This window comes from Patagioenas fasciata (genome assembly GCF_037038585.1).
Source record: "Patagioenas fasciata isolate bPatFas1 chromosome 19 unlocalized genomic scaffold, bPatFas1.hap1 SUPER_19_unloc_1, whole genome shotgun sequence".
NCBI classification, from domain to species: Eukaryota; Metazoa; Chordata; class Aves; order Columbiformes; family Columbidae; genus Patagioenas; species Patagioenas fasciata.
The window spans coordinates 1,995,899-2,015,675 of NW_027288507.1; the positions used below are offsets into that span (position 1 = coordinate 1,995,899).

General features: G+C 50.2%; 1 protein-coding gene across 1 annotated transcript in view; it reads left to right on the forward strand.

The window, feature by feature from the left end:
- The first annotated feature begins 11,206 nt into the window (after nt 1–11,206).
- LOC139826622 (ribosome maturation protein SBDS-like) overlaps nt 11,207–19,777 on the forward strand; it is a 53,439-nt gene continuing 44,868 nt past the window's right edge. Inside the window, exons 1-2 of the mRNA XM_071802974.1 lie at nt 11,207–13,016; nt 13,572–13,736. Coding sequence (XP_071659075.1) covers nt 12,876–13,016; nt 13,572–13,736 — 306 coding nt within the window. The 5' untranslated portion in view covers nt 11,207–12,875. The remainder of the gene's footprint in view (nt 13,017–13,571; nt 13,737–19,777) is intronic.

The following is a 19,777-nucleotide window of genomic DNA, read 5'->3' on the forward strand; positions in this document are numbered from 1 at the left end:
CCACACGGCAGCTCATCCCATTTCAATCCCTCCCCCAAATCTACCTGCAAGTTCTTGAGAGCTCCTCTCACCCAGGTGAGATGGAGAAGAGACATCCGTCCCTCAGCCCAAGTAGATTCACTAATTCCTACATTGGCTTCGCCATCCCAGGCTGCTCCCTTGAATTCTTGAATTAGATTCTGGAGGAACTGTTACTCTTTTAGCAACTAATTTGAATGAAAAAAACCTATTGCTATAATAAAAGCATTCTGAAACTAATAGACACTGGCAGATCATCTTCTCAGGCCATTTTGTCCATTAACAGCAGCTGTGTCACGCACCTGTGCTGTTAGATTGCCCACAGAAGAATTCAGAAGACCTATGAAGATGTCACATATTTCCTTATTTGGAGAACAGAATCTACAATGATTATTGAAGTGTATCACCACTATCCATATAAAATAAATGAGAGATACTCCATAGATAGTGTGAGGACATCACTATCATCTGTATCACACTTGACTGATGAGTTCTCTGCCCTTACCTGAAGTTTGAGGCCAAACTTTTGCCAAGAGATTTTAGATTTAAAACCCATCACCATCCGCCAGAACAATCCTAAGAAAACAGAACTAACCAGCCACCTCCAAAAACCATCTTCCAACTGCTCTTGGACACTGCACCCAAGAAAAAGACCAGCAAGACAAAATCCCCTCAAAGGGTCCCCACGGGGAGGTTGGGAAGACACAAGAGCGCACGCAGTTCACGTTTGGGCTGCAAAGCAAGCAGAAAAGAAAAATCCAAATAAAACCACAGGATGGGACTCGAGAACAGGTTGTGTCACAGAAGAACCAGTTTCCCGGTCCCAGCTCCCCTGCCAGGGCCAGAGCAACGGGACCCTGGGCTTTCCCCTCACACCCATCTACTCTCCCCACGAAAGGACATCTGGGTTCCTCCAGCGCCCACCACAGCCCAGCCTCATATCCAGCTATCGCTCCCAATAAATCATTTGGCAAATCAAGGAGCGGTTAAAACTAACGATGGTGAACAACCCACCAGAGCACAGGTCTGTGCTGACTTTACAGCAGCAGGGAAGTCTAAAAGACAATCAATATTTTTGCACCCATAAAATAAGAGGACACTGAAGGAATATCTGTGGAGTCACACTGGGGGTTTGTTTGGGGTTTTTGCTGCTCTTGTTTTTAGTTTGGGTTTTTTTTTTGGTTGTTTTGTTTGTTTGGGCCCATTTTGGTTTTGGTTGAGTGCCTTTTTTTCCCCCAGTCATCTTTCCTATGAGAACAGCAGCTTGAGCCTCCCTCTAAGGCTGAAGAAAGATTTAAATGTACTACCTGGGAAAAAGAAAACCACACAAAAAACCCACCACCCAAACTTTGAGCCCAGCAGGAACTGTTTCAAGCAGCTACAAGCAACTGCAGAAACAAATAAGAACGTGTTAGGCTGTACCTACTAATCACCACAGGAGACACTAATATGAAAAGTGCTTCTATCTGCATTTTAGTTCCTGACACCTACCTGAACAGATTAAATTACTAAAGCGTTCACACAGCAAAATGGAAGCACTGCAAATAGAACCCAGCCAAATACCTGAACCATCAGCCTCTCTCCAGCTCTGTGTTGCTTGCAGGCACTTAGTTTGTGCTGTATTTGTATTTTTATGCAAGACTGAACACTGATGGAAAGGGAATCAGCATTTTCTCAGGCTGCAAGATTGGCTAACAACCTCCTTTCCCATTTCAAGGGGCAGCACACTTGCTTCAAAACTGCACTGCCTGTGCCCTAAACCCAGTCCACACAAAGGCTGCAAATCTCACACAAGCTACCAGTTATCATTCAGTTTTGGAGCATTTTGGGAAGCTCAGCCTTTCAGCGGAGCAGAAACTTCAGAAAGGTGCAGAGCAGATACTTACAGTGTTGTAATGATCGACATAAACCGCATTTCCCAAGCCAAACACAGCGTATCTCAGGCCTTTCAGATACGTTTTCCCAAAGCGAAAGTCACGCGCTGCCTCTTCTAACCCCTTGCAGAACCACGCTGCACTCTCGGTTGGCTGCCCGTCAGTGTACGTAGCTACCAAGAACACACAAACGTTCCTGCCGGTTGTCTAATAATATCAAGAGAATAGAAGAGATCGGTGCATTTCTCAGAACGCTTCCCATTAGTAAGACAACTGGAACACATGGGGAGTTGGAAGAAGTTAAAAGATGAGGTTTTTTCTAAGTGGGATTTTGGTGTGGGATGCTGCAGGTGATAACCCCAACAGTGGCGAACGGCCATCCCCCCTGCAGAGACGCCTTAAATTAGCCAGGAGAGATCAAACTGTCTGTCTGCTGCTTCACAGAGGTGGTACAAGAGAACAGAACATCTCCCTTCCCCACCCCAATCGACAGCTTCTTGAGCAGACTCTTGCAGCAATCAAGTTTCTCACTGATTCAAAAAAACAACTATCAATATTCACAGAAGAAAAATGCCTCAAGGATTACTCCATCTAAATATGACCAGCAAGGAGTTTTTAGCTTATGAGCCTGTGAAGGCTGCAAATTGTCACCATCTGCTTGTTCTGGCTTTGAACCCTTCCCTGGGGATACAGAGACAGAACAGAGGGACCTGGTGCAACCGCTCTCACTGAACTCACACCTGAGTTACAGAACCAGCTCATACCAAGTCACTGTCACCATCAAAATACTCTAGGCAATCCTCTCCTAGGAATATTCAAAATTTAGGTGTTTTCTGCTGAGGGTTGATGGGCTACACTTATACAGAAGGGAAGCGACTTTTAACACACAGCATTGGGAATTTCCAGAATAATAGGAGAGAAATACAAGGGGAAAAGAGCCTTCGCAACACAAGGAAAAGCTTTTCTTTATTAGTCATATTTATAAGGTACTTACCTCCTCTGGATCATAATCTCCCATGCTGATGACTTCCACAGGCAAGCAAAGTGAAATAACGGCTTCAGCCAGACCTCTGGCAAACCTCCAAAAAAAAAAAAAAAATAGGAATTTATCAATTGCTTCAACCCAAGCATGGTAGCGACCAAACAACCCCCACACGCCCAGTCACAAGACACCTCCCACAACAGAAAGAACAAAGACATCCGAGAACTGGACACTGGACCTAGAATTCCTCATGTTAAGAAAAAAAAAAATCAAGTATATTGGCTGCAAGAAGAGAGTGACATGAATTTTAATGACTAATGATTTCACATTTACACACACCATTTTTTTCAAAAGCACCTAAACCAGTACTTGTCTCTAAGAAGACCCGCTCGCAACTACGGGTACGGCAAGAGTAAACTTTAAACTTCATCATCAATGTCTCTACTGCATGCGCCATTTAAAGCAAGTAGAAAAAAATGTTATTTTTATATAATTTTACGTTATCTTTCATGTTGGGCAATGACTTCTCATGAGCTAATGAACTTTCTGATGTTTACACTGTGCAATACTTCTAAGGCAAGCAACAGACTTGAGTCTCAATATTTCAAATTACTTCATGTAGGTGGGGAAAAAAAAAAGTAACTGATACCTTTGCTGTGCCAGTCTGAGACCCATAGAAAATCTTTACTTTGCCTCCAGGGTGGCTGATCCATTTACGAGTTTGTCTTCTATTCCTTCAGAAGAAGCTGGATTCCCATTGGATTTTTCACCCTAAGAAACAAGCACCACTTCTCATTCAATCCCTTTTCAAAGTGATGTTAACCCCATTCTCCCAAAACCACTTAAAACACCTATCCTGTGAACAGACTCTCAGCACTAATTAAATGAGGCTATCAAAGCATTTTAGCTTCTCACACCCAGAGAAAGACACAACCACGTCTCTGAACTAGGCCACGCTCCAATAAACTCAGGTCACACGCAGCCGGATCCAGCTGAACGCAGGAACCTCCCAACTCGCGCAGCAGAACTTTGCTCACCTGCGCAAGGAGCTTTTACCATCCTGAACAGCCTAATCCCACTCCCGTCCTAAAACCAGCCCAACCTCATCAGTAACATCAATGGAAAGAGGAACCCGAGAACTCCAGCACAAGTAGAGTGATTGATTTGCAGTGACAGAGCAACCCAGGCTGACACGATCTCTCAGTAACGACGGGAGAAGCGTTCAGCAGAGAGCTGCTCCAACATCAGAGCAACGAGGGCACCGAGTCACCCACAAACATGAGACCGTCCAGGCTGCGGATTATAACCCTCAGGTGCACTGAACTGTAAGGAACGTTCAAGGAAGAAACGTTGTTTTCACAAAACTGGGGAGCTGGCACCTGACCCCCGCGAGGGAAGGGACCGAGACACATCAGACTGTGAATCCTGAATGTAAAACAAAATCTCTTCAAACTAATCCCAGAATGCAAACTGACACCTGTATTTACAAGTTAATCTAGAGGGAAGGACGGCCAAAGAGCCAGGAACCCATTTTTAAATAGATCAATAAGGGAAAGGGTGTTGTTCGGATTAGATGAATGAAATACGTAAACTGAGGCAGGTGTCGGGTGCTCTGTAAACCCTGAAGAACCGACCAGTGGGCAACAGGGGAGGGAAATTGCACCCAGGGTTTGGGGGGATATAAACGGGGGCTTTTTGCCCTATTATGCGTGCCTGCCTTTAGGGAGAACACCCGGTCTTGCAAAATCATTAACAAAATGTGCTTTGCTGAGAGATCCTGCCTGGGCCTGTTCTATTGGCAAGGTGATCGTTTCCTACACGACCACACCTGGGCTCCGCAGTGACCCACGGGGGGGCCCACAGTGGGGCAGCACGTGTCACTGCACCAGTGGGGACCGTCACCCGGCAGCCACTCGCCTCCACACGCAGATTTCGGGGCCTTCTTGGACAAAAGCACTTCCATCTTCCTTGCCTTCTTTCTGGTTTTGGTGGTGAGGAACTGAACGATGATCCAAATGCTGATCCCAATGATACAGGGAATTGACCTTCTCCCCTGGAGAAGTTGTAGAAACTGAGGGCAACAGAAAGCAGAAATTTGGAAAGGTTGTTAGATGAAGCTTGGAGAGTATTCAGTAACAGGGACAAGGAAGATTCTTGAAAGGATAAGTAAGTATGGAACTGAAGAGGTTGGAAGGCTTTGAAAGCCTTTAGAGAGAGGTCAGTATATATGTTGGGAAAATGAACGTTGGGGAAGGTACAGAGGAAGTAGGCAGAGAGAGAAACAGACAGTAGCAAGTTTTGAAAAAGACTGATGGGAACCTGGAATGAACAGAAACAAGTGGAATTTTTGGTGGATTGACAACAAGTAACAATTACATAGTAGGTAAAGGGAGTCACTGGCCAAAGTGAACGGGCATATTTTTGTGAACCTTTGAAATACAAATTGGGTAAACAAGTAGGAATTGATAAATTTCTATATATGTCCAATTCCTTCCAACCTTTTTGGGAGAAGGAATTTGGCCAGTAATAGAGAAATTAATACAAGTCAGGTTATAAACAGAATAATAAAGGACCTCTACCCAGTGGTAGCAAACACCTTTCTGACTGTATTAACTCTAATTTGATTTGGCTTACTGTTTTAGATTTGAAAGATGCCTTTTTGCCTCTCTCTCCGTGAAGCCAGCCAGACAATATTTATGTAAAACCCAGCTCACCCGGATGGTGTTGCCACAAGGATTTAAAAACAGCCCAACAGTACTAGGAAATCAGCTCGCTAAAGATCTTGAATCTTGGGAAGCCCCATCTGATGAAGGACAGATGCAACAATATGTGGATGATCGCTACCAGGACACAGAAGACATGTATAACCTGAACTGTAAGCTTATTGAACTTTGGGGGCTCCAAGGATACCAGGTATCACAGAAGACAGCCCAGATGATACAGCAACTCATGAGTAACTCATTTGGGCTATGAAATCAGCGTAGGGCAGAGGACCCTGGGCCAGGCTCGAAAGGAGGCCGTATGCCAAACATCAAAGCCTCAAACTGTAAAAGAATTACGGACCCTTCTTGGGCATGACAGAGTGGTGCCGGTTGTGGATTTATAATTATGGATTGTTTGTCAAGCCACTGTATGTGCCAGCAGCCACAGATCAGGAACACCTGCAATGGAATAAAGGAGCTACACGAGCCTTTGAAGAACTTGGTAAGGCTTTGACAGCGCCTGCTCTAGGACTCCCAGGTGTGAGTAAACCATTTTTTCTATTCTCTCACGAGAAGCAGGGAATAGCCTTGGGTACACTGGCACAGGATCTTGGCCCGTACCGACGAGCAGCGGCCTATTTCTCCAGACAATTAGATGCAACTGCAAAAGGGTGGCCGGGATGCCCGCGGGCAGTTGCTGCAGCGGTACTGAACATACAGGAGGCCCGGAAATTTACCAGGGGTCAGAAAATGGCTGTGCTGGTATCCCACACGGTGCCTACAGTTCTAAAAGAAAAAGGGGGACGTTGGCTTTCCCCACAAAGATTTCTCAAATATCAAGCTAAATCATCCTCACTAACACTGTCAAGCCAGCTTCTTTCCTCAGTGACAACATTGGAAAACCAGTTCATCATAATTGCCTGGAAACCATTGAAACAACATAATCCAGCCAAGCAGATCTAAAGGACATAGGATTATGGAGAACACTGAGAACTGCCTTACGGACGAAAGCAGCAATATCCTGAACGGTGAAAGGCACGCTGGTTATGCTATAACTACTAGCCATGAAGTGATGGAATCTGGGCCTCTGTCTGAAAGTACTTCAGCACAAAAGGCAGAAATAATCGCCCTTACCTGTGCTCTGGAACTAGCCGAAGGTAAAACTGTGAACGTTTATATGGACTCTAAGTATGCTTTCAGGGTCGTGCACGGAACAATTTGGAAAGAAGAAGGACTCTTGAACTCTCAAGGCAAACATATCAAACGTGCAGGAGAAATATCGGCAGCTCAACTTCCTAAGAAGGTGGCAATCATGCATATCCAGGCGCACCAGAAAGCGAGCTCGGAATTGGAAAAAAGGAAATGAGCTGGTGGACAGGGAGGCAAAACTGGTGCCTAAGCAAAAGGTAAAAGCGGAAAGTGCCCTAGTCCCCGACGGGCAGGTTATTTTAGAAGGTAAGCCAGAATATACTAAGGAAGACCAGACACTTAGTATAGATTTAGAGGAATCATATCATGAGGAAGGGTGGGCTCACGCCCCACAAGAGAAAACTTATTGTTACCTCCTATTTAGTTTGCCCTTTAGTAGCAGAAACATTATACGAACATTTGATCAAAAATAGTAACTACAAATTGGTATACTACTGTAAGACAGGTGACACAGCAACGCGCTCTTTGCCTCCAGACTAATCCTAAGAATATACCTAAGCTAGAAATGGGTCAAATGGGTCCCTTTGGTCCTTCTGGGTGACCAACCCAAACGGCACTTCCTACCTCAGCAAGAAGAAACCCAAAAGAGAAGACAAATGCTACAGCTGCAGTGAGCGGGGTCACCACGCCAAAGAACGCAAGCTCCCGTCGCAGCCCAGAAGATGCCATTCCTGCCGGAGCACCAGCCACATGGCTGTCAGCTGCCCCCAAAGAGCTCAGCAGCGCAGAAGACAAACACCAGGAGCCTGACTTTAGCATTAACATTGAAAATCTGTTGAAGGATAGAGATGGGTTTTCTCAGGTAGAAGTAGCCTTCTTACCTGCGGCCAGAGAAAACATAGACAATCATCACATTAGTAAAAGAATTTACTAACCTCTTAGCAAAGGGGGGAATGATACAGGGAACTGACAATTAACTAATTAACACTTGACACTTAAGGAACTAACCCTACCCCACATCACTAAAGACACTTAGAGAGCTAACCCTTTAACCCACATCACTATTGCCTAGCCTTGCTTAACTCTGTGTAACTTATTGTACGAAAAACAGGACTTCACTGACGCCTTGCAAAGATCACAATCCTCGGGTGCATCCTTGGGTGAACTAGATTACAGAAACTTGGACACAGTTTTAACCAACTCAGCAGTCTGAGACCCAACCAACTCATCACACTGGACCAAAGGTGATCGGGTACAGAGAAGAGGACCCGGGGTCACGATCACTGCGCAGCTGCAACCAGGAGGAGCCGGAGACTCTGGAAATGGTCTCCTGAACTCATTGCAATAAGAACCGCCTTCTCGGGGACAGGTTATGAATATGTACAGGTGTTCCTAAAACTTCCGTGAATATGTAACGCTTTACTGCATTTAACCAAGCTCACAGCTACTGTAATTTTACACACGTATTAGGTGAAATGATTCCCCGTGTGTCCGGCATCGTACCTAAATACATACCTTCCTTATAACCTCAAGGGTTGTAAGGTCATTCCACGCCTCACCAACAGCAACAACAGAATCAACGTAAAGTCTGTGCAGCCATAAGGACACCAGGGAAGTATAGAAGAAGTTCCACGTATCCATTGAGACATCTAGATCTGGAATAAATAACAGATTTAGCGAAAGCAGATTCCTACAGGATGAATTCAGTGTAAGCACACAAGAAAAATAATCATACAGGTTCTGTTCTAAGGAAAGGCAGAAAATACTTTTGTGCTGTGCAAGTGCCTGAAAGTAAAGAGTCCTTGCAAAACGTTCGCTGGCCTTAGTTTTGCGCGGACCTGACACAGGCAGATCTCTGGAGCTAAAAAGCTCCATGTCAGGGGAGAAATCACTGCCACAGAGGCTGCTGCCGAACACAGCCCTTGCTTGTGTACATGAGACACCACACTGGTTACAACAACAGCTTCGACCCAGAGTTTCAAGGCCAGACTAAAACCTGGAAACCTTCAAAGTACTTTTTCAGAATTCTATCATGTGGGTGATGGTTGGTTCAGAACAACCCACACTGTTCTGAACCAACTTAAAAATTCAGGGTACATAACGCTGCAGCCAGGAGTGCACCTGTGCAGTCACCGACACTACCTAGCTCAAAAAAAAAAAAAGCATTTAAGAGTTTAAATAAGGTTTGTTTGCAACACTGATGGACTGAGGAACGCAGATGACAGCCTCCTGCTGTTATCCACAGTCCTCTTGGATCTTGTTTCTGCAGACGTGAGACGAGCTCAGAAACCGAGCATTTCCAAGAGGCTGGAAGCTTTGCTAACTTATTTTTCCCCTGGGCTGTTACTAATGCTAAAAAAGCTTCTTTCCCCCTCACCCCTCCACAATTAATACTGAACCCCAAAAAAGAAAAGAGCCGAGGGGCTCCCAGGCCCGTTCAGCAGCTCATCCTGTGCCTCCAGCACGACTGGTTTATGTGGGCAGCCCACAGGGGTGGGTTTTACCCCTCCAGGGGGCTCCAGAAACCTGCAGCAGCCCAAGTACCCCACACCCTGTGCCCACCCCAGCACGCGCCATCCTGCACCCCCAGCCCATCCCTCCCGTGTTCACCCACCCCTCTAACCCCCCATACAAACCCCTCACACTGACCCCCACATCCCACACCCCAGTAACTGCCTCAGAACCACCCCCCCCAGTTATTACCCCTTCACATACCCCCAGATATCACCCCCCCCCCCACACACACACATTTTCCCGCCCCGTGGTTATTACCCTTCCCCCCTCACACACACACACTCCCAGTTATTACCCCCCCACACACACACTCTCCCCACCTCAACATCATTACACCCCCAGTTATCACCCCCCACCCTACAGCTATCACCCACCCCCCCATGGCTATTATTCACACACACAGTTATTGCCCCCTCCATAGTTATTACCCACACCCACCCCTCACAGCCCCCCCAGTTATTACCCCCACACACTTCTCCCCTCCCCACAATTATTGCCCCCAAGGGTTATTACTCTTCCCTCCCTCAAACCCCCCGCCCCCCCAGCCCAGTTATTACCTTCACGCACAGTTATTACCCCACACACACCCCCCCGGGGTTATCACTCACACACGCACAGTCATCACCAACACCGTTATTGTCCCTCTCACAGTTACTACCCCTCGCATCCCCCCAGTTATTACCCCCACATGCACAGCTATTACCCCCACACACACACACGCACTCCCCCCTCAGGGTTATTGCTTCGCCCCGTTATTACCCCCACACACCCTACGGTTCCCACTCACACCTCCCCAAGTCATTACCCCCGACCCCGCCGCTATCAACCCCCCACACCCACCCTCCTCTCATGGTCATTACTCCGCCCCTCACACACACCCCTTCCCCCGCCCCGTTATTACCACTGGCCCTCAGAGTTATTTAGCCCAAACCCTACGGTCACCCCCCACAGTCCTCACAGGTTCACGTCCCTCACGGTTATTCCTCCCCCCATACACCGCAAGCTCCCCAGACCCCCGCCCCTTCCGGCCACCGTTTCCCGCCGGACGGTTCTTGCTGGCGCTCCTGGGGGCGGCGGCCACCAATGGGAAGGCAGCGTGAGGCGGCCCCTCGGCCGTGGCGCAGCGGTGGCCGCCGCCGTGTCCGTCTTCACCCCCACCAACCAGGGGGAAAGCGCCGGGAGGCGCTTCGGGATCGCCTGTTACCGCAACAAGGCCATGGGATGGCGCAGCGGAGCGTGAGTGCCGGCCCGGGACCTGCCCGAGGGTGGGAGGGAGGCCGGCCGGCCGGCCCGTGTGGGGCGCAGGCCCGTGTGGGGCGCAGGCCCGTGTGGGGCGCAGGCCCGTGTGGGGCGCAGGCCCGTGTGGGGCCCGGCTGGGGGGGGCTTGTGTGGACCTCCCTTGGACACTCTGAAGAGCAGAGGGGCCCTGCAGAGGGACCGGGACAAATTGCAGAGCTGGGCAATCACCAAGCACATGAAGTTCAACAAGAGCAAGTGCCGGATCCTGCACCTGAGCCAACCCCGGCTGTACAGACAGACTGGGGGACGAGGTGCTGGAGAGCAGCTCCATGGAGAGGGATCGGGGGTTCTGGTGGACGGCAAGTTGAACGTGAGCCGCCGGTGTCCCTGGAGCCAAGAGGGCCCCGTGTCCTGGTGCACCCAGCACAGCACGGCCAGGCGGGCAGGGGGGGATTGTCCCGCTCTACTCTGCGCTGGGGCGGCCTCACCTGGAGCATCCACTGTGTGCAAGGCTGGGGACACAGGAGAAAAGGAGACAAAGCTACTGCAGCGTGTCCAGAGGAGGCTGCGAAGCTGGTGAAGGTTTGGAGGGGAAGCCGAATGAGCAGCGGCTGAAGTCCCTGGGTTTGTTCAGCTGGAGCAGAGCAGACTGAGGGCAGAGCTCATGGGCTGCAGGTTCCTCAGCAGGAGCAGGAGGGGTAGGGCTGAGCTCTTCTCTGTGACAGTGACAGAGCCCGGGGAATGGCAGAAGATGTGCCAGGGAGGGTCAGTGGGACATGAGGAAAAGGTTCTTCACCCAGACGTGCTGGACACTGAACAGGCTCCCAGGGAGGTGTCACGGCCCCAAGCCTGGCAGTGTTCAAGGAGAGACTGGACAATGTCCTCAGGCAGACGAGGTGACCTGTGGGGTTTCCTGTGCAGGGACGGGAGTTGGACTCCATGATCCTGGTGGCACTGGGGGAGCTGGGAAGGCCCCTTTCAAGCCAAACTATTCTGTGATCCGTGTAGGTGCCTTCCAAGTCAGCACATTCTGTGATTCTATGACCCAGTTTTGTGGGGCAGCCCCGTGTGGGCACCCAGCTGTGGCAGGGGAGAGGCCCAGGTGGGGCCTGGCTGTGGAGCCGGGGAGCTTTTGTGGTACGCGGCTCTCCAGCCCAGGAAGGTGGTGGGATCTGTGTGAATCCGGGTACGCGGAGCGCCCTTGGGCACAGGGCAGTGCCCTGCGCTTTCCTGGGGAGTTACATCTCAGGAGTAGAAGTTTCCAGGCTCGTTGGCAGCACAGGTTGTTCCTCCTTGCTAAAAACTCATGTTCTTTTTTATATTGTTGACTTCACAAATTTTCTAACCGTGCCCTAATCTCTAGGGAGAAAGATTTTGATGAGGTCCTGCAGACACACAGAGTGTTTGTCAACATTTTCAAAGGCCAGGTGGCAAAGAAAGATGATCTTGTTAAAGCATTTGTGACGGATGACCAAACAGAAATCTGTAAGATGGTAGGTTTCAACCACTTCGCGGTTAGCAGCTTTATAAAAGCTTGGAGAAGACTTTCCCCTCCAGGGCTGGTGACTCCAGCACTGCCCTGGGCAGCCTGTTCCAATGCCCCACAGCCCTTTGGGGAAGAAATTGTTCCAAGATCCAACCTCAGCCTCCCCTGGGGCAACTTGAGGCCGTTTCCTCTGCTCCTGGCGCTTGTTCCTGGGGAGCAGAGCCCGACCCCCCCTGGCTCCAAGCTCCTTTCAGGCAGTTCAGAGATCAGAAGGTCTCCCCTCAGCTCCTGTTCTCCAGCTGAACCCCCCAGGTCCCTCAGCCGCTCCCATCACACTTGTGCTCCAAGTCTTGAATATTTGATATGTATTTAGCTGAAAAGAGTTCTGAATACTCTGTAGAATATACAGCTTTTATACACTGATGTCTGTGGACACAGAAAAAAAAAGAATTACCAGTGCTGAAGAGTTTCTCACCTAAGGTATATTTTTAAGGATGCAGGGGATGCAAAGGGGACAGTTGCTCACTTGGGGAAGTCCAATGAAATGTTAAGAACAGATCTAATTTCTTAGTCCTTCTTGGTAGGATATGAACTGTGGGCTTGTTGTGAATTCAAGGAAATCTGCGCATCTTTTTTTGTAGTTTTTCTGTGGTGAGTTTTTTCTTTGAAATCTCTCCGTGCTGTCTGTCATAATGACATACATTATTAATACTGTTATTTTTTTTATCCACTTCACATCTGACCAAACCATTCAAGCAATTGTTAAATTTAACAGAGTTACTAGATTTTTCACTCTGTAGTCAAACCCATGACATTTATTAACTGGGTTTTTTTAGTTATTTACTGTCCAGATTTTAACAGAAGGAGAGCTGCAGGTATCGGACAAAGAACGGCACACGCAGCTGGAGTAGATGTTTAGAGACATCGCGACCATTGTCGCTGACAAATGCGTGAATCCCAAAACAAAGAGGCCGTACACAGTGATCGTCATAGAAAGAGCCGTGAAGGACATTCACTACTCCGTCAAACCAAACAAGAGCACGAAGCAGCAGGTCTGTTTTCTTGCAAAATCGGTTTCAGGTCAGAGGTGGTGGCTTCAAGTGTAATTTCTCTGTTTGCAGCCACAGAGGGATCAGCAAAGCCCTGGGGGCTGAATTCTGCAGAGTGATTCTTCATCCAGCCGGTGGTTGAATGCTGGATGCAAACAGCTGCTGAAACTCGTGCAGTTTGTTTTCTAACAATTCAGGGAAGGGAGAAAGAAAGAAAGAAACTAATTAAAGCAGCAACAGTGATACGCCTGGAACAGAAAGAAAAGTTTTGTCCTTTAGTTTGATTGAGGTAATAAATCAGGCCTTGCATCTGAGCCACATGTTGGTTTGCAGTATAAGTGCTATTTAAGATTTCAGACGGGTTTTTTAAGCGTTGGAGGGATCACGAATAACAAGAACTCTGCCTTTCCTTGTTAATCTACCAAAGCAGCGTTCGAGCAAACTCCCTGCAGCGCTGACAAAAGTGTCAGAAGCTGATGCGAAGGATTTGAGGTTTTGGTCTGTGTGATGGTTTTCAAGCAGGTGTGTAAATGCTCTTTGTTTTTAACACCTTTGTAGGCACTGGAAGTGATCAGACAGTTAAAGGAGACCATGCAAATCAAACGTGCTCACATGAGGCTGCGATTTATTCTTCCAGCAAGGGAGGGGAAGAAACTGAAAGAGAAGCTCAAGGTGCTGATTAAAGTGATTGAGAATGAAGATTTCCACCAACAGTTAGAAATTGTAAGCGATAAAGCCTGGCAACTGTGTGGGGGTGTTATTTTTCTCTGCTAAAGTGGCTGAAGCATTTCAAAGGGTTTCCCCAGCTGTGCTTGGCAGAGAGCTAAAGCCAGATGCCTTTCTCTGATGTCTGCATCACCCAAGACACTTCACTTTTGGTTTTCCACCAAGCTGAGTGGTGCAGTCGAGGCACTGGAGGGAAGGGGTGACATCCAGAGGGACCTGGACAGGCTGGGGGGGTCCATGTGAATCTTGTGAAATTCATCCAGGCCAAGTGCGAGGTCCTGCACCTGGGTCAGGGCAATACCCAGTACCAGCACAGACTGGGGGAGGGAGGGAGGGTCAGACGGATGGGCAGCAACCCTGTGGAGAAGGGCTGGTGGGTAACAAAAGGGCCATAAGCTGGCAGTGTGCTCTTGCAGCCCAGAAAGCCAAGTGTGTCCTGGGCCACATCACCAGCAGGTGGAGGGAGGGGATGCTTCCCCCTCTGCTCTGCTCTCCTGGGGCCCCCCAGAGAACTGAGTCCAGCTCTGGGGTCCCCAGCGCAAGACAGACATGGACCCCAGGGGGTCTGTCCCTCTGTCACCAGTGCTGCCTCAGGCCCTCCAGCATTTTAGAACAATGCTAAAACCCAGCCTGTGGCTGGCAATGCCAACCCAGGCGATGTGATGGTGAGTTTTGACCCACACATATATTAACCCTCCTAAAACCAACATGGAAATGGCAGATGTTTGTGCCTCCTTGTGTGGAAGCAGCTCTGGCTGCCTCGTCCCACATCCCACCCTTGCAGCTCCAGGACAGACCCCACACTGGTGGCCCTGCCTGCATCTCCCGTCCCAGAACAGCCAAAGGAGCTGCTTGTTTTGGCCTCCAGCTGGCTGATTTAGCCTGGTTCCCTTTCTCCATGAGTGATAAAACCCGGTGCTGAGGCTCCGGTGTCAGTCCCAGCCTGTGCCTATCCTTCGTTGTGTGTCATTTCATGTGATTTTGATCACATCCTTGAAAACAAAAACAAACCTCCAACGCACTCAACGTCAGCCCTCCCAGGGCAGAGATATTTCCGCGTGGTGAACGCTCCCGTGCAAATTCTCCCGTGTCCTATTTTAGGTTTCTCACCGGCAGCGGCTGCAGACAACTGCGCTGGAGCTCCTGTCAAGCCTTTGGCAGTGGTTGTTGTGGAAGGAATAAGGGTCTCTCAGGGCAGAAGAGGAAATCTCTCCTTTCCTTCCCTGGGCTGTGTCACCCCCCCACCTGCCACCTAATGAAACCCCAATGGCATTAGCCCTTTCCCTCCCCTGCATTTCTTAATTTATTCCTTACATTATTAATTTTCCTATATTGGAGGGCACCGTGCAACCTTTCTTTTTCCAGTGTTTGGGAATGTGTGTGCTCCCCTGCGCACTGGTGGCGTCACCATCATTGGAGGGGTTGGACAGATGCAGAGATGAGGTTCTCAGGGACATGGGTTAGTGCTAGGGGTGGGTTATGGTTGGATTCCATGATCTTGAGGGTCTCTTCCAGCCAAAATAATTCAATGATTTTATGACCTCCATCATGGGGACGCCCCGACATGGGCTCTACTGCCCCATGGCCCCCATGGGGTGGGGACAGTGCCCTACTGTGCCCCATGCAGCTCCCCTGCCCAGTGCAGGCAGGCTGTCCCAGGCAGGGCTGTCCTGTGTGGCTCAGGGGTCACTTTGGCAGAGGGATGCTCCTGACCCTGCCGCTGCCTTCCTGGTTGGTTGTATTTTGGTGTTTTCTTACTCTAGAAACCCAGGCATTGCCTCTGGTGTCTTCCCACTCGCTCCTGTACCTTTTTGCCACTTGTCACATCCATTTCCACGGGCGCCTCTCCCGGGCCAGGCTAAGACAGCGGCAGTCAGTCCGATTGCACCCAGTGTTGTCTCCCGGGCAGGAGCTCGCTGGTGGGGTGACGTCTTCTCCTCGCCTCGCAGACATGGTGAGGAGTTGGGATGCGGTGTCTGAACACATTCAGGGAATGCTCATGATAAAGCAGTTGGCCTTTATCTTCTGCTCACAACTTAACAGTTTCAGGAGACCTGAAATTCCTGTGTTGCTGCGTGTCGTTGCTCTTCCCCTCCTTTCAAGGCAGCTAAAGCATCTCAGTGTTCCCTTGCATCTGGCAAACAGGCCACAGACCGGATTCTCCAAAAACTGAGATGGAAAAATGGAGTCCAGCTTTGTCAGAGAGAAGTCTTCAACACGTTTTGTGGCTTCTCTGTTGGCCAGAGTGCAAAGACCAGACCAAGAGCCTGAAACAACTGGCACCAGGGGAGGTTTTAGGTGGGATATAGGGGACAATTTCTTCCTGAAAAGGGCTGTCGGGCATTGGAACAGGCTGCCCATGGCAGTGGTGGAGTCACCATCCCTGTATGTCCCTTGGGACAGCCGTGTCATAGAATCACAGACTCATTTTGGTTGGGAAAGACCCTCAAGATCATTGAGTCCAACCGTTAACCCAGCCCTGGCACTAACCCACGTCCCTGAGAACCTCATCTCCGTCTGTCCAACCCTCCAGGGATGGTGACCCCACCACTGCCCTGGGCAGCCTGTTCCAATGCCTGACAGCCCTTTGGGGAAGAAATTGTTCCCCAGATCCAACCTCAACTTCCCCCGGCGCAACTTGAGGCCATTTCTGTTTGTCTTATCGCTTGTTACGCTTAGGGTGGTGAGAGCCTGGCCCAGGTTGGCCAGAGAGGTGGTGGATGCCCCGTCCCTGGAGACATCCCAGGCCAGGCTGGACGGGGCTCTGAGCAACCTGAGCTGGTGACGATGTCCCTACTCATGGCAGGGGGTGTGGTGGGTTGCAACTTGGGCAGCTTTTGCAACGGATTTGTGGTGTCTCTGCACCCCTGTGCAGTTGTATGGATGTGACTGTCCTTGGCTGCAGGATGCTGGAGGAGGAGCTGAGGGCAAAACTGCAGTCCGAAGAGGCCCGGCGAGACCGGTCGCGAGCCCAGCTGCTGAAGAACGAGGAGCTTCTCCTTGAATTTGAAAACAGAATCGACCGCCTCCTCTTCCATCTGCACGGCATCACCGTGCCTGGCCAGGTATTCACCCAGTGCTGGGTGGCGCAGTGACACAGCGCAGTGACACTTGGCGCAGCCACCGTCACCCCAGGTGGCTCATTTTGCCCACCAAGGTGGTTCTCTCCGTCTCCAGGATGACTCTCTCCTGTCCCGGGGGGTGGAGGAGAAGCTCCAGTACCTGGGCCAGAAGCTGCAGTACCTGGCACAGCGGGCGGCCCACCTGCCCCCTGAGTGCAAGATCCTGGATAAGAGCAACGAGATACGTGGGATGTCCATCCCTGCTGGGGTCTTCGGGGACCCGCAGCAGGCTCCTCCTGATGGCCCATCCCAAGTGTCCCCCAGGGGGACATCAAGGGCACCTCTTGGGTTGTAACACCCACCTCCCCTTCAGCAATTAACCCAGGGTGTCTTTCACAGATTTTTGTGAAGGCCAGGGATTTTCTGGAGAAAAAAATGTCGAGTGATCCTCAGAACGTGGTGGTTTCCTTTGAGGAGAGAGACAGCAGCAATGACGGTAGGAGAGCTTAGCGGGGACGTGTCCCATGGCGACTGTCCCTGCCCCTGCCTGTTGGGATTTGTGACCATCCTCGCCTGTCTCTCCCTGTCCCAGCAGAGCCCAGCCCATGAGTTCTCTCCAGTCCTTGGGGCTGTCTCCAAGGCTTTGAGCATGGGTGGTGCTTTTAGGTGGGGATGTGGGAGCATGAAGGCAGCTGGCGGGGTGGTGAGCATCGAACCACAGAAGGAACAAGAAAAGATGCTGTGGGGCAAGGAGGGAGAGCCTTGTCTTCAAAATCACCTGGTTGTGAAGAACAACCAGTGCTGGGGTCTGTCTGTGGCCTCTTCCCATTGGATGCTCTTGGAGGAGCCACTGAGTTTCTGAGCTTGCCACCTGTTTTGAATGAAGCTGGAGCTGCGTCCAGCACCGCGTGGCTCCAGACCTTTCTGGGAAGCCCCAGCAGCTGGGGATGGGCCACAGCAGCGGCACTGCCAGGCCCTGCAGGTCAGCCTGGGATGCTGGGCAGGAAGAGCCAGGGCTTGGCAGGAAAGCTCCCTGTGATGTCACCAGCCCTCCAAAACGTGCTGGCTCTCCCTGGTGACATGGGCACAGCAGAAGTGGCCCTGCAGACCCTCCCCAGCCCGTTTCTCTCTGTTCCCTCCTCCAGAATCCTCTAAATCTGATGACGAAGATGACGAGCACGTCCCCACCCGGGAAGACATCAAGAGGGAGGGGCAGCTGCTGATCCAAAGCAAGAAGACAGCCAGCGTGTCACGGAATGCACCCCGAGATTAGTTTAAGGGACAAGAGGGTCCAAAACAACTTTTATTAAACCGGTGAGAAACAGGGTTTTAGCCCTCCAAAAGTGACTTAAATATAGGTTCGGGTATCAGTTGAGGAAAATTATGAAGGGGCAGCAACTAGTACAACAGGAGGTCCACAGTGTGCATGCACGTGGCTTCACCCAAAACAATGCCGGAACCGCCCCTGAGGCCCAGAGGAGTACACGCTTGCCTGAACACGGTGCGCGATTATTCTTAAAGGGATATAGGTACTCGTAGTGAGTACGGAAAGTGTACGCTCGCGATTCCGTGAGGGTAAATTTATAATACACTCGCAATCCTGCGAGGGTTAATTTACTTACACGTGCAAATGTGCACGGAATACTACACGTGCTTATATGGAAGCACGGGAGGAAAATACACTCGCGATTATGCGAGGAAATAATTTTATACGTGTGCAAATGTGCACAGAAGGTTACTCGTGCATATGTGCACGGCAAGTATAAATACACTCGCGATTATGCAAGCAAATAATTTTATACGTGCTTATATTAAGCACGGGAAGTTACAGGTGCAAATGTGCACGGAAAGTATAAATATACTCGCAATCCTGCGAGCTGTTTTACTCACACCCGTGGCGGCAAGGCAAGCGGAGTCTCCATCCCGGGGAGGAGGGCTCTCGGCGGCAGCATCTCGCTCGTGCTCCGAGAGACCCGCGACAATGGGCGGAGTCTCGACGAGAGTCCCGTTTTTTATAGGCTGATCAGACCTGACTCTAGGCATTCTAGAAGCTTCTCTGCACCCCCGCACCGGTTGTGGGGTGCCCCTGAAGCCTCCAAACATCCCCCACACTGGCCGCGGGCACCCAGCGGCTCACTGGCGCCTCGGCACTCCCGTCTCCTAATGGCCCTGGGCCCTTCTCTCTGTCAGCCTCTTCCCGAATGTTCTGCAGGGTACGCTAAATTAGGCTTTTACACATATCTGTGGAACAGGTTTTTTTCTACAAAGACTACATACAGGTTGCATTGTTTAATGGCAGCATGTACTAATATTATATGCTCAGGTTTCACAGCCACTGATAACATATCCATTTAGACCAGTTTGATTAACAAATATATCGTTAAGTCTATTACAGTCTCTAACCCCAGGAAAAATACACCCACGTGTTTAGTGAGAAATTATATTATGGATATACGCTTGCCTGAATCTGGCAAGGAATTATTCAAGAAAATCCACGGGTTTATAATGAGGAAAACACCCGCCCAAGCGGCGAGGAATTATTTAATACACTCGCTGATCTGGTGAGGAAATAGCTCAGTTCTACCTAGTAAGTTATCGCTCACCCCAGCGAGGCGACGAGGCTGACCCAATCCCGGGAGGCTACTTTAGGTGGCGATCCTGCCTAAGGGGAGGCTTCAGGCAGACAGACCCGCAGCTCCGAGAAGACCACAAACGGCCATTCAACGGGACCCCGTTTATATCCGTGTCAGATCTGACTGTGGGCGGTCTAGAAGCTTCACGTCTTCTCTGCACGCCCCTACTGTGGCAGGGCAGCCGCGCTCCCCGCTGCAGACACGTTGGGTGAGAGAGGCAGGAAGAAGCGGGGAAGGGTAGAAGGAAGCCCATCGGCGCTTGCAGCCCTGTGTCCCCATGTGGGGACATGGCAGGGGCGGCCTGGGGAAACTCCTCCCGCTCAGGAGACAGTGGGGTGGGGGC